Here is a 14,766-nt window from a genome sequence, read left to right as displayed (position 1 = left end):
CCACCTGTCACTCTAGGCACAGTGAATGAGCCCGTTAACACCTTCTTTCTATTCTGGGATCCTCTCGGTCATTCAGAATGACGAAAGAGGCCAGCAATTCGGGTGCATGGGGCCTGGCAGTGTCTGGCTCTGGACACGGGGGCCTGTGACAACTTATAAAAAGCCAGGCTTTTGTGACTCATCACCAGGGTTTGACGTCAGCCCTCCAGAAGTAAGGGTGGTTTTTTAAGGCTTTTTTTAAGTTGTATTTCCCAGACTGGGCTCCTGAGACCTTGGAAAGGCAGCAGTGAAGCCCGCATGCTAGAGCCAGTACTTGAAAAGCCAAATCGTGGATTCTCCACACCACCCCCCCAACTCCCCACCAGGCCAGGCAAGGGACTGTACACATCAGCTTTTTACACAGACTGGGGCCACAGCAGCCCGTCACTCTGGGTATCATCTCCGCAGCACCCCCTCCTAGTGGTTATAACTTTGACATACAACAAGAAAGTCATGATTCAGTAACTGCAGCTTGGAAGCTGCCATCTCTTTAAAGCTCGGACTCCCAGGGGTGGTGGTAATAGGTGTCCTGGGGGTAGGGCAGGGGCCCCTGAGCAGAGCTGCTGGCAAAGTGGACTCCACAGGCAGGTCTCAGAGGATAAATGAGAAAGCCAGACGATGTTTGTGGCAGATTCCAACACAGAAGGGATGAGGAGAGTGGCGCCTGGCTGGCCCAGTTGGTAGAGCGTGATCTTGGATTTGTAATTTCAAGCCCCACATTGCGTATAGAGCTTACTTAAAAATAAAATCTTAAAAAAAGAAAAAGAGAGAATGGGCAAGGAGTGAATGTTGCCTGACAGGTTGCTTACCGGATACTTTGCTGTAATGGTAGAAGTGGATTTTGAGAATAGCATGCTATTTGGGGTCCCCTGGTCAGGGGCTGGAGGAGGTAGGGCTGCCTTCCTGAACGCCTGGAGCGTTCTCCAGGCTGGGAACCTGAAGGCATCTTCCTTTCTCAATCTGGGGAGAAGAGGGACACACCCACACTTAGAGCCCCAGGCAGAGGCCCCTGCTCTGCCACTTGATCCTCAGCACATGTGCCTTTCTGATCCTCAGTTTCTTCCTTTGTACTATGAGGAGGCTGAAGTCATGTGGTGGGTCTCAGAGTACTGTGTGGGAATTCCATATGGAGAAAAAATGGGAGTCAAAAAGGCCTTCCTCATTTCCCCCTGGGGGCCCTCAAAACCTGGTTTGAAAATTACTGGCATTATTATCTCCTAGGACTCTGGAATTTGGAGGCTCCTCCTCATTTCTAATCCCAGCACCCCTTCAACCAGCTGTGTGACCTCTCTGGGTTTTACTTTGAAGCTGTAGTGATAGCCAAGCTGGGGAAATCCTGGGTAACTGGGGAACCCATGTCAAGGGTTCTGGTGTTTCTGGTGAGAGGGCCAGAGTGTCTGGGACCACACACCTGGAGGAGAAGGGCCTGAGGAAGGGCAGTGGGCAGCAGTGGTCACAGGTGGGGGTGGGGGGCCACCTTTTCCTTCCATGTGCTAGGGTTCTGGTCCAGGGGGCACCAGGCCTCTGGCCAGCAGAGCCAGAGGCTGCCACCTTCTAACTTACTCAGGAAATCATCAGACCCTGCTTGAGGGCCCCAGGAGCAGAAGCCCGTCTAGGTTGTGCCTGGGGAACTGGCCTGGCCGAGATCTCAGCCAGGTGCTGCTGGGTGGCACCAGACTCCAGCCGTGGGTATCATGGTGCAGTAGTAGCTACAAGCACTGGTTCTGGGATCAAAAAGGCTGAGCTCAGATCCGGGCTTTTCCACTGTGCGACCTTGGGTTGCAGAGACCTGCCTGCCACCTGATGTGGCACATAGATCTGTGACTGCTGGAGCAGTGGTCCTCATTGGCTGTGTGACCTTGGGTTGCTCACTTCTCTCTGAGCTTCACTTTCTTCCTCTTTGAAACTGGAACGGTCGGCCTGGTAAAGAGGTAGTAAGCTGAAACCCTTAAAGTGCTCCATGCTAGGCCAGCTCAGGGCCACCCTCAGCCAGGGGAGGCACCCTGGAGCTTGTGAAGTCTCCCGACCCACTGCTTCCCGTCCTGGAAACCCAGCTGAGCTGAACTCTGGGTCCATCCGGAGGGCATTGTGTAACCTTTCCTCTGCCCCTCTGGCCTGAACGTGTCAGGACAGAACCCTCGCACACCCTTGCCCCAGCTGGGGTGCAAACCGTGCTTCTGAGGAGCAGGAGCAGCTGTCCCCGGGGCAGGGGGCAACCAAGCGGGGCCCTCTCAAACAACTGCTCCAGGCCCATGAAGGGGGTTGGCCATCTGCACTCCGGACCCTGTCCTCTCTCCCCACCTGTGCCCTGGTGCCAAGAACCTGAAGCCAGACCTGGCCTGCCGACCAGAAGGGGCTTTCTCTGCTTTCACCCAGCCAGACCTGAGCCACCGTCAGAAGTACCTCCTGGCTGCCTTAATTTCAAGGTTCCCAAGGGTGTCCTGCCTTTCCAAGGGGGAGGGTCTTGCAGACAGAGCAGGGGGAGAAGTTGCTGGGGAAGAGGGGCTAGAGCTCCAGAAAAAGCAAGGAGGTCTGAGGACTGCTGCTCTAGCAGTCACAATCTATGTGCCACGTTAGGTGGCAGGCAGGTACCTGCACAGTGTTTTTTAAAACTTTGACAGAACTCATTCCATTTAAAAACATAAGGGTTTTATTTTTTTTTTTAAGTCCAGATTTCTGACTTCTATCACCCGGTCTCCACATGGCAGCTGTGGACCCAGAGGGGTTAGATAACCAGTCTCCTATAGACATTTGAACTTGTGACCCCCATTCAAGGCCAGTCTGCTTAGTTTACAGCTGGGGAAACTAAGGCCCAGAAAGGATCAGGTCCTGTGCAAGGGACACTGGCCCACCACGTCCAGTGTTGAGTTTAGAACCTGGCACCTTGGCCTCATAGAACAGAGCTTTTCTATACTGCCACTTGAAAAGCCTGCTCCCTCATCTGTAAAACATCAGTGATAATTATCTCCCCTCCCAGGCCTATGTCTGGAATGAAGTAGCACCTGGGCAGGACTCATTCAGTAATGATTCTTTTAAATCTGAACTTGTGATACGCCTGGCCTGGAAAATGTTGCTGGAAGCACTGTTTACTTTCTCTCTCTGCCAACTTTTAGGAATGGTTATTTTCAAACAATTTCTGACACCCATTCCTTAGGGTTTATTGAGCTCTCATTCCCACAGCCTTGTTACCCAACCTCAAGCAGTGTTGCTCAAGGCTTTACATCCCACCAGACTGTGTCCCTGTAGTGTGCCTGCATGTGTGCATGCATGCGTGTGTGTTTTGGGACTGACCTAAAAGGAGCTCAAAGCCCTGGCCCTGGGCATTGGATTCCAACTCAGACTCAGGAGTTGATCATTTTGCTTCCTTGAGCCTCAGTTTGCCCAACTGTCAAATAGGGGGCTGTTCATTTATTCAGTATTTACAGAACCCAGCCATGTATTGGCCTGGTGCTGGGAAAGCGTTGTAATTATACAAGATATTGAGGGTCTCCACCCTCAGGAACCTGTATTAGATACTCAGGATCCCTTTCTGGTAGGAGAACGACAGAAGACAAGTAAACCAGTAAGTTGATGAATGCATGAAGGAAACAGGGTGGTCAGAGAGGTCCTGTCGAGGACCTGACTCCTGAGCAGAGACAGATCAGGATGGGAAGGAGTAGACATGCAAAGATGAGGGTGGGGATCATTTCACAGGTTCAGCGGCCCTGAGGTGGGCACGTGCTCAGAATGTTTGAGAACAGCAAAGAGGCTAGTGCAGCTAGAACAGAATGAGCAAGGAGAAGGTATAGGAACCGAGGCTGGAGGTGGGGGGATGGGGGGGGCCAGTTCTTATTGTAGGCCAAAATGAGCAGTGTGCCTTTTATTCTTCATGGAGTGGGGAGCCTTTGAAGGCTTTGGAAAGGAAAGGAAGTAGTCCATTTTGTACTTTAAAAAGGTTCCTCAGGCTGCTGTTGGGAGAGTGGTTGTGAGTGGGTTGGGCCACTGACAAAGCAGAAAGGCCAGAGGACAGAAAGTGGCAACCTAGACCAGGCTGGTGGGGGTAGAAGCCAGTCTCTATAAAATGTGCTTTTGTGGGGGAGGGGCAGATGGAGGTGGATGGGAAGCGGAGGCATTCCCAGGCTTCTGGAGTGTGTAACTGAGTGCATGAGGTCCCTGGTCTCTGAGAGCAAGGCCATTGTGGGGGAGGAAGGGATTCAGATTCATTCTGGACACTCTCAGCTTGAGATGGCCTTGGCACTTCACGTGGAGCTGCCTGGTGCACTGGGCTATTAAGATAGGTGATCTGCCCTCCAGCTGCTGTCAGATCTGGTGCTATAAAACCCTCTGACTGCAGGCCAGTTGGGAGGGACTTTATGAGGGATACTGCAGGTAGGAAGAAGATGCCTCTGTTCCTGCCAGCCCCAGGAAGCCAAGGACACAGCCCTCAGGCCTCCTTGCCTCGGTCCCTGTCTTTCCTTCACCGGCAGCATTACCTCAGTCCTACTTGGCCAAGCCATGCCTTGCTCACAGAGGATCCCTTCACGTGAAAGCCCCACGTTTCCTTGCCACTGGGTGACTGGGGTCTCCAGGAGGTGATCACTCTCTCCTTGATCCAGAAACCATGGTAACAGTAGTTGCAGGGGCCCCGCCCAGGATTATAAAGCTTCCAATCTGTCATCTCTCTGGCTCCTACTCAGGGCATATTGGGTATCACACCCCATTTTCTGGGTGAAATCATTGATGTGCCCAAGGGTCATGTGGAGGCAGCACCCTTGGTGCAGTGGGTGGGAGGCATAGGGTAGTAGCCTTCTGGCAGCCCAGGTTTAAGTCCCAGCCCCAACACTGCCTCTCTGGGAGGTGAGCTAGGGTGTTGTTCCGCCCCTCTGAGCCTCATCTGTAAACTGGAACAGTGGCAGACCTACCTCGCATGCACCCATTTTAAGGATTCAGTTGGCTGGAGTGCAATCCATTCTCCTTATTTGCAGTAGTTACGTTCATGAAGTGTGACAAACACTGAATTAGTGAATGCGTTCTGAATCATGGCTCCTGGGGGAAATCGAGACCCCGCAAGACGTTGGTCTCATTTCCATCAGCTAATCAATACATAACCTTGTTTTCTGCGTCTTTCTGTTTAAAAATAATATACTGATGGTTTATTAACATTGAATTGGCCAGTAGCACTATGACTCATGCCTGCACAAGGCTTGTTGGATACCTATTTTCTCCATAGGCACGTCACTGCCTTCAGTGCTATGGAGAAATCACCAACAGAAAGAATAAAAATGTGAAAAACATACTCCTAAATAGACCAGGAAAAGCACACTGGTTTACAGTAGGAGAGCTGAAACAAGAAGGCAGGGTGTCCCCTTGTTCAAGCTTAGCTAAGAAAGTGTGCACTGGGTGGGTGGCTCCGCTTCCCCGTGCGTATCTGGCAGTGACCACAAAAACCCCGTTGAGTGTTGGTTTCGGAGTTACAAACAAATGTTATCAAATAGATGAATTCGGATAGAGAGTCCCGAGTCATGGGGACTGACTGTGTATGAAGCCCCTGCTCAGGCTTGGCCCAGCCAGTGCTCGGTAAGGGCCACTGTTGGCATCGGAACACTACGAACGGGAGCGCATCCTGGTTTCTGGACCAGACTCCGTGAATGGGGCCGGGGCTCCCTGAGCTTTGTTGCTTTGTCTTCCCCAGTGTGCCACGTTTGTGACCTCTTGGCTCCTATGCACATTGGTGTCCAAGGCAGGTGTCGTTTCTGGAGGCCCTGAAGGCCCCCACTGAAAGGTTTGTTCTAAGTCCACTGGGTGAGTTGTGGCACCATGGAAAGGTTTCAGACTAAGCCGTGATGTGGTTGCATTTCTCAAGTGGCCGACCAAGGTGGAGGAGGGACTGGAAAGGCAGCACAGGAGGTTGGGGGCCAGGGAGAAGCAGTCTGGGTGTTCTAGGGGAGGCTGGCTCTAGATCAAGGGGACAAGGAATGGATGGGAGAGGCAACTAGGAAGCACCTGGTCCTGGGGAGTGGTGGAGGCTTCCCAGGAGAACGTTGGGTTAAGAGGTGCTGCCAGGCGCTCTCGCTGGAGTTTGGAATTAAAGTTTGACGTTGCGAGCTCTGAAGGCACAGCGAAGGAGGTAGCTTCCAGACCGACACAGTGGGACGGTGGGGTCACGTGGGCTCAGCAGGAATGTGGCTCTGAGAGGGCAGTCTGTCCCTGATCCTGACCTTGCTGCTCGGAATTACTTCCCAACTTCCCCTGTTTCGGGAGAAGAAACAGAGGGATGAAGGGAGGCCTTTGAGGCTGGTAGGTGGAAGCCTTGAGCTGTTTTTCCCACAGTACCCAAATGGGCTGCCCCGTTGAGCTGCGTCATTTGACAGGTTGCTCACTGGTGAGAGAGGGCAGGGATCCCATAGGCCCTCAGCCCTTCCTCTGACAAGCCCTTTCCTCAGCCTGGCAGGGCCAGCAAAGGGAGTTAAGGCAGCTCTGGCTCTGAGGCCAGCGCTGTCTGTCCTCATGGGGCTGACGTGGGCCCCACGGCCTCTTGTCAGGCCCGCGGCAGTGGCTCCCACGCTGTCTGGGGCCCCCTGCACCCGCTGTTCTTCAGGAGTCTAGGCCTCTTCTTCAGCTCCCCCGCCAAGCTTGGGCCCCCGGTTGCCAGCAGCAGGAGGGCCATGCTGGGCCTCTAAGGCACTTGTAGGGGGCTGCCTGCCCGGGGTGGCTGCGTCTGTATCTCTGGGGAGACGGAGTCACAGCCAGTCTGCTGAGTGTCTAAAGCTCTATTTGGTCATCTTGTTACACGTTGACTTAAAAAAAAAAATGCAGAAATAAATTCATTCTGACCTGATAGAGTTTGCTGGATAAGATCTTGAAGCAGAAGGCAGAAATGAGACAAAGGGAGCTTCTACTTAGAAGAAGCAAGGACTTGTGTGCTGTAGGGCAGGGAGGCTGGGCTGGATGTCTGGGGCCGGGGGCAGACTGCACGGAGGAGGCCTTGCACAACCGGCTCCTGTATGAGCCTGGGCTTGACAGACTGGCTGGGCCGAGATGGGGGCAGGGAAGCATGCAGCTCCTGGGGTGGGCGGGGGGGTGGGAGGGCCTCCGGGTGCACACTGCTGTGGCTCAGCTGGAGGCATGTTCACTGTCTAGCTTCCTAGGCAAATCTGAAAGTTTTCCAGAGTGAATGGACAAAAAAGTTGGACCCACGTGCTATGTTGTTATAATAAATTGTGGCACAAAGAATGTCTCCCCTGGGCAGGGAGGGCCACAGTCCCATCCTGGAGGATGCAGTGCTTGCCAGGTCCAACACCTTGGGTCTCTGGGGGCACTTGTGCCCCTTTAAAGTTTAACTGGCAAATGATGATTGTGCTGGATCCTGGGCTGGGTCCTGGGCTGGTGACACGCATGGGACACACAGTCGGGCACGGCCATAGCCCTGAGTGTTCCAGTTGATCCACAGAGAAGTGAGAGGGGCAGACTGCCTGGGCCAGCAAGAGCTTGGGGCGGAGGGACTGGCTGAAGGACCCGCAAAGGGATTCTGGTAGGCCAAGTGCATGTGCGAAGGCTTGGGTGCATGCAGAGTGTGGTGTGTTTGGAAGAGCGTACATTCGGTTCTCTGAAGTGGGAAGGGCCATGCTGAGGGGGTGGGAGGACAGGAGATGAAGCTGCAGAGATGGGTGGTCAGTTGGAACCAGGCTTTAGAAAGGGCTCCCAGTAGGAGAGGAGACAAGAAGCTTACATACTCCAGTGTTGGGAGCCTTCGCTAAAGCTACATGATCTTGACTTGGGGCAACTAACGGGTTTTTATAGCAGGGATGAGGTTCATTTTCTCATTTGACAAATATTGAGAGCTTTCTGAAAAGCCTGAGGTAGTACCCTGGGCCTGAGATATGACCTGCTGTGCCAAGACAGACAGAGTTCCCCCCAACAGCCCCAAGCCTATAACCATCAATAAATAAATGCCTAAATGAGCGGATGACAAATGTGACAGGGGCTCTGACAGAGATGCTGGCTGATCTGAGAGTAGAGGGCAGTCAGAGGAGACCTCTCTGAAGAAGGGACACTGGAAGCGTGAGGAGTGGGGACTTTCCAGGTAGAAGGAGCAGCGTGTGTAATAGCCCCACGCTGGGAAGAAGGGCAGTGGGGGCAAGGAACACAGAATGGCCGGAGTGTCCAGTCCTGGGCCTGTTTTTCATCCTCCTGCCCTGGGGAAAGACAGTGCTCAGAGCTGAGGGATGCCTGCCACCCAGGGAGCCCCCCAAGGCCCTGAAATCCTCCCTCTTAGTCACACCACTTATCTGGCTGTGACTTGTGCCCCAGGAGACAGAAAATCCTAGATAAGTTCACCTTTCCTCTTATCACATCTAGCCATGTGGCCTGGCCCCTTGCTAGTTCACTTTCCCTCTGAGCGTGTGTCAGCAGGACTCTGGACCTGGACAACCCTGAGCGAGAGGCTGGAGGGTTAGTCTTCTTTCTGGGCACCCCCACTGTCTCCTGACGGGGATACCTCTTCCGCATAGGTCACTGCACACACTAACTCCTTTAGGCCAGTGATAGCACCACCCCACAGATGGGAACAAGGACCGTGATGGGTCCCACAGCCTCAGCCAGGCTTAGAACCCAGTTCTTGCTCTGCTGGGTGCTGTTGGCCATTGGCTTCAGCAAACTGCTCTTAATGTCTAGCTTGTGCAGGAAAACTTCCCCAGGGTTGGTCAGAGAACCAGCCCAGCCTCTCTGACCAGTGACCCCAGGGGTAGCTCACCACCCCCCACCGCCACTCCAGGTCTAGCTCACTCTGTACCAGAAACTAGTAGGAGCCATGTCAGCCCTGGGCCTGAGCCTTACTCTCTGTGATGTAGCCTCTGTAATCCCTTCCTGTGGCTACCAAATTAGTATAAGACAGAGCTGGGATCTGAACTCCGGCTTGTCTGGCTCTCTGCTGCCTTCTGGCTTCTCTGGCTCCTTACCATCAAAGGAATGACTCTCAAATGGTAGAATTTCAGGCAGTGGAGAGAAGGGATTTAGAGCAGGAATCTCTCCTATCCTTGAATGAGAACGAATAGGAAAATGCTTTGAGTGTCAAGGGCCGTGTGAATATGGTGTGCTACCACCTGGGTTAGAACTCCTCCCCACCCACTGAACAGATGGGGGTACTGGAAAGTCCAGAGTGGGCCAGAGACTTCCATGAGTAATTGCCAGGGCCTCTGCCTTTAGTCTAGGCCCTTCCTCCTCCAGCAGTCCGATCTCAGCTTGGGCATGCCCCCGGCAGACGGGCTCCAGAATCCAGCAGGATACTGCGGGGCACAGTGATCAGTGCAGCCCCGTCCTAGCAGGGAGGGGCCTAAAGCTGGGTTAGCAGAGTGAGAGAGGCTGCGCAGCTGAACGGATGCTGGTTGCCACTTGCTGTGAGCAGCTCTGGGTAAGTTATCTGACCTTTCTGAACCTCACATGCCCCATCTGTAAAGTGGGCACAATCCTGTCCCCGCCTCACAGGGTCACTATGAGGTTTAAATTACAAAGCCATAAAGCTGCTGAGTACAGCTCAGTGAATGACCCAGCTTGGGGCTGAGCCTGTGCCTCATGGCCAGCTGAACACAGGAGCCCCTCTTCCCCGAGTAGGCCCATCCCTTCTCCCGTCAGGCGGTGCGTGGAAGGGTCATGCTCCTGTTGACCACAGCCCCACCTCCTCCCTGCCCTGCCTGTCTTCTTCTGCCCATGGGCCGCCCTTCTCAGGCTGGGGGTGTGTCTGGATGGATCCCTCCCTCAAGGCCTCAGCAGGACTGGGAAATTCTGAGCAGAATGGGAACTGAGTGCTCCTGGCTCTGAGCTCCCAGAGCCCTTCGTCACCTCCAGACTCAGGCTTGAGGCCCGGCTCCCGGGCTCTTCCACTGTGGCCTCTGTTACCGTTCAAGCACTCCTTTCATGACCGATTCTCTGCTGATGAGACTCCTAGCTTTCCTGGAGTCTATACAGGGCCTGGCCAACCCATTTGTCGGATGAACCGACTGATGGAAGGGCTTTTTAAATTAAATTTTTTATTTTTAGGTAATTGCAATGTACATACAGTTTTAAGAAATAATACAGAGGATCCGGTCTACTCTTTTCCCAGTTTCCCTCAATGGTATAATCTTGCAAAACTAATATAATATCATAACCAGAATATTGACGTAGATACCAGCCAGCCGGTCTCACTCAGACTCCACCATTTTCCCTTTACTCGCTTTGTGTCCAGTGCTGTGCGGGTTCATGTGTCCACCGCCTGTCCCCACTTCTTAGCACACGGAGAATCCTTGCCACCCTTTTATAGCCACACCCATGTCCCTCCCAGCCTCTGCATCACCCTCTCCCCTTCGTCTCCCCACCAACCAATAATCTGCTTCCCATCTCTTGTAGTCATGCTGTATAGTATGTACCTTTTTGAGATTGCTTTTTTCACTTGGCATAATTCACTTGCGATTCATCCAAGTTGTTGCTTATATCAGTAGCTGGTTCCTTTTTATTGCTCAGTAGTATTCCAGTCTGGATGTGCCACAGGTTGTCAAACCAGTCACTGAAGCGCATCTAGGTTGTTTCTAGTTTTTGGCTGGGACAGATAAAGCTACCATGAACACTCATGTAGGAGTTCTTTTGTGAATATGTTCCCATTTCTGTGGATTAAGTAAATGCCCAAGAGTGCAATTGCTGGATTGTATGATTAGTGCATATTTAGCTTTAAAGGAAATTGCCAAGGGGCTCCTGGCTGGCTCAGTCAGTAGAGCGTGTGACTCTTGATCTCCGGGTTGTGAGTTTGAGAGCCCCTAAGTAATAGAGATTCTTAAAAATAAATAAAATCTTCAAAAGAAAGAAACTGCCAAACCATTTTCCAGGGTGGTGGTACCATCTCGCATTCCCAGCAGCAATGTATGAGTGATTCCGTTTCCCCACATCCCCACCAGCACTTAAGTGTTGTCACTGTTTTGTAATTTAGCCATTCTGATAGGGCTGGGTAGTGATTCTCACAGCGGCGGACGGATTCTGCTGTGCCTTGCTGGTGGCCCCTGCGGCACCGGGCCTGGTTTTGTGGGTTTCCGCTGGGCCATCAGCATCACCCTGATCAGTAGCCCCTTGAAGGCAGAGCTTAAAGTCACTCAGGTAGAGGTTTGTTTTAATCCTCATGGGGGAAAGGGCATTTGGAGTTAAGATGCTGAGAAAAGCGGTCGGGTCTGACCCAGCCCCTCACAGCAAGTGGCGACTGCTGTTTGAACAGCACCTTCTGTTTCAGACAAAAAGCTGGGCATTTAGTAAGAGGCCAGCTGTGGGTCTTCAGCGTTCTGTGCCCCTGCTGTGGGCCAGCCCCAGGCCAGATGCGTTAATTACATCTGGAATTCAGAGATGATCCCAACTCCCACCCATGGTAGGTCCTGGTTCCCTGAATCATGGTGGAGAGTGGGGAATTGGACCAGGTACGGTGGAGTCTTGAGGGAGGCCGACTGGTGTATGGGGTTTCCACATAACTTGGGCGGGGGATAGCAAGATGGGGGTAGGGTTAGCTGGACCCTGAAGGAGGTGTTGGCCTTTGACCAAACCGAGAGGGCGCGTCCAAGCAGAGGGAAGGTAGAGGAGGAAAAGTCCAGGGGGAGCAGTAGGTCTCTCAGTGAGCTTTAGGAAGCAAGGTTAACATTGCTTAGCATTCTTGCGCTCTACTCTGCTGTCACTGTCTCCCCTCGCACTGGGTCAGGCTCTGTCACAGCCTGTGGCACCATGAACTTTATCATCTAGCCCATGTCCCAACTGGAAAATACCTTTGTATGGGACTACGAGGTGGAGGATGTCTTTAGTCCATGTTGGCATCCCCAGCTAGACTTGGCCTTGGGCTAGTAGGAGGGTAGGCAGGGCCTGTGTCTGTCTGTCTTGGTCATTGCTGTCAGCTCCCCCCCACTCTCCTGCTCCAGAAATCCTCCTTGAGGGAACAGCTGAGGCCAGAGCTAGGGCCTGTCAGGTGGGTTCTCGAACCTGAAAGGGTTTCGCGAGGGTTGGGACCTTACCTTCTCCCTGTTCTCCTCTCCCCTCTCTGCAGGTTCATCATGCCTAGTGGCGTATAAGAAGACCCCACCACCAGTCCCTCCACGTACCACGTCAAAGCCCTTCATCTCTGTCACGGTCCAGAGCAGTACTGAGTCTGCCCAGGACACCTACCTGGACAGCCAGGACCACAAGAGTGAGGTGACAAGCCAGTCGGGCCTGAGCAACTCATCGGACAGCCTGGACAGCAGTACTCGACCGCCCAGTGTGACACGGGGCGGAGTCACCCCAGCCCCTGAGGCTCCTGAGCCACCCCCAAAACATGCAGCTCTGAAGAGTGAACAAGGGACGCTGACCAGCTCTGAATCCCACCCTGAGGCCATCCCCAAAAGGAAACTGTCATCTATAGGAATACAAGTAGGGGTCCCTTTCACACTCTTATGTCCTCAGCCCACTCTGCACCTACCTGTGTGTAATTACATCTGGTGGAGGCCCACTAGGGCTCTGGGGCAAAGTGGTTTGTCTGTATTTGGGAGGGGTTGGCTCCAAGTGGCCAAACCAAATTCCATGCATAGCCACGCCTTCCTTGCATTTGCCCAGTCCTTTGGCAGTCTGCAGCTGTGGGCATGTGGCCCTGCTCCTCCAATGGGCTGTCCCAGTGAATGTAGTTACACTCAGCCAGCCATCTCCTGTCCACTGTTCACCTGTCCACCGTCTGTCTGTCCACTCTACCCTTTGCCCTGCCAGCCGACTCGTGGGAGGTGGGACTGGCCTAACAGTTCTCTAATCCAAGGTCAGCTCGGGTGCGGAGGTCACAGCCCCGCTTGGCGGTGGGAGCAGCATGGAGCCTAGACGCCGACGGGCCTGGGGCCCGGGACTCAGAGCCCTTGAGCCATGGGGGTTACTTGAGGGAAACTTTACCCAGAGCCCCCTCGGGCCCTGGGGACAGGTAGGTGGCTCGAGGCACCAGGCCCATGTCAAATTGAGAAGTGTGATGCTGGTCCCGATGCCTCCCTCCACGGGAAAGGATCCAGGCAGATATTTCCCTGGGACCGAGTGGCCAAAGCCAGCAGACCCTCCTAGAAGCCAAACTCACTATCCACCCATGGCCGCAGCACGCGGCGGGACAGGGCACACCAGCCTCCCCTCCCCTGCTTCACTGCACCTCCTGCATGCACCAGACAGCAGTAATCTGTTTTCTGGCAGCCGAGCTGGGGCACCTGGAGCCCTGCGTCGCAGGAGTCAAGAGTTGCTCTGAGTCCAGAGTGAGAGGACTCTCCCTGCTCTGGCCAGACCTCAGACTAAAGCGGACCACACTCAGGGCAGGGAGGAAGGGAGGGCAGCTACGGTGAGCCTTGAGCTTGGGGAAGGTGGAGCCCTCAGGGAGGTCAAGCTGGTGTGTGTTGTGGCTTAGGGCTGCAAGGGCTCCCCATTTCCCCAGCCGCCCCTGAGCAACCGGATGTGGCCGAGTGGATGGCAGAGTGCTAGAATGCCCGAGGAACTTGAGACACGAGGAAGACCACATGGCTCTGACCACAGAAGGCTCACTAGCCAATTTCTTGCACTGGCCTGAATTATTTTCCCCCTAAGAGGCAACTTGGGGCTTGAGTTTCCCCACAAATACAGGAACAGAGTTGTCTGGGAGACTAATGGTTTCTGGGCTCCTCCTTAAGGAGTCCAGCCCCCGCCCTGTGAAGCTGCTCCAAGAGGGATTCTTAGGGACATCAGAATAGCCTAGTCTCTTGGCCTTGACCACTGAGGGTCATGGTTTGGGCAGCCCCACCCTCTCCTTGGCCAAACCAGAGGCTCCTGTCTTTTCAGAAGATCTGACCTAGGCTCACCGTTGGTTCCTTTCATCTAGAAATTCACATGGGGTTGAGGATCCTAGCTCTTGGGACCATCCTGGGCTTTCCCCTTCCTGGGATTCACCCCCACCCCTGTGCCGAGCTCTTGTCACGGCTCTTTGAAATCCGTGATGCTGCACTTCCCAAGTGAACTCTTGTTGCAGGAGAAATGCAGCTGCGTCCCCATGGCGAGGAGCCTGGCGCCCAGCCTCTGCCCCAGAAAACCTTGCAGCCCCCCTTCCACATCTGTGAAGACAAGGGACTGGGATTCCCCAATTTCCAGGGATGCTCTGACAGCCCTCATCCCACCCCTTGGTACCTCAAGCCCTAGGTCAGGTGTGGGTTCTCCCTCATTCGTGAGCAGTGACAGAAGGGCATGACTGCTGCCGGGTTTCTTTCCACTTCACAGGAGTATAGGAAAAGTGCTAGCTTTTGAGTTAGCTGGCCCTGGTCCTTCCTACTGCTCCCCAGGCCCACCCACGGCTGAAGGTCACCTCGGCCATCCAGGCCCAGGGACGGCATCCCAGAGTGTCCTGGGGCTTCACTGTATCACCTTGGGGCAGTTTCCAAATCCAGAACTGCTGTCCAAGGTTTGGCCCTGAGACAAGCGCCTCCAGCCTGCCCTTCAGCGGCAGTGTTGGGGGAGCCATCCTTGCCTCGAGACAGCCCCCAGCTTCGACTACACCAGATAACGGCTGTGGCTTTGTGTGTGTGTGTGTGTGTTTTCTTTCTCTCTCGTCGTCCTTTTTTTTCCTTCTCTGATGCGTGTAAAGGAGAGGACTAGAAGGAACGGTTCCCACCTCTCGGAGGACAACGGACCGAAAGCAATCGATGTGATGGCACCCTCCTCAGAGTAGGGAAAGCCAGTCATCTCCACTCCATCCCCCCTTCCCGCCCACCTGCCCGCCCGCCT

General features: G+C 53.9%; 1 protein-coding gene across 5 annotated transcripts in view; it reads left to right on the top strand.

Annotated features, from left to right (window-relative positions):
• DLGAP4 (DLG associated protein 4) overlaps positions 1-14,766 on the top strand; it is a 191,752-nt gene that overhangs the window by 147,555 nt on the left and 29,431 nt on the right. For 3 of the 5 annotated variants that reach the window (XM_025875760.2, XM_025876709.2, XM_025875761.2), the window contains one exon: positions 12,065-12,426. In XM_025875760.2, the coding sequence (XP_025731545.1) occupies positions 12,065-12,426 (362 nt within the window). Of the gene's footprint in view, positions 1-12,064; positions 12,427-14,626; positions 14,707-14,766 lie in introns of those variants that run through there. The other 2 variants (XM_073880471.1, XM_025875766.2) reach the window with 2 other exon arrangements.

This window comes from Callorhinus ursinus, unplaced genomic scaffold (genome assembly GCF_003265705.2).
Source record: "Callorhinus ursinus isolate GAN/ISIS: 27379988/994484 unplaced genomic scaffold, GSC_fseal_2.0 scaffold38, whole genome shotgun sequence".
Lineage (NCBI taxonomy): Eukaryota > Metazoa > Chordata > Mammalia > Carnivora > Otariidae > Callorhinus > Callorhinus ursinus.
This window is presented reverse-complemented; position numbering and strand designations above follow the sequence as displayed.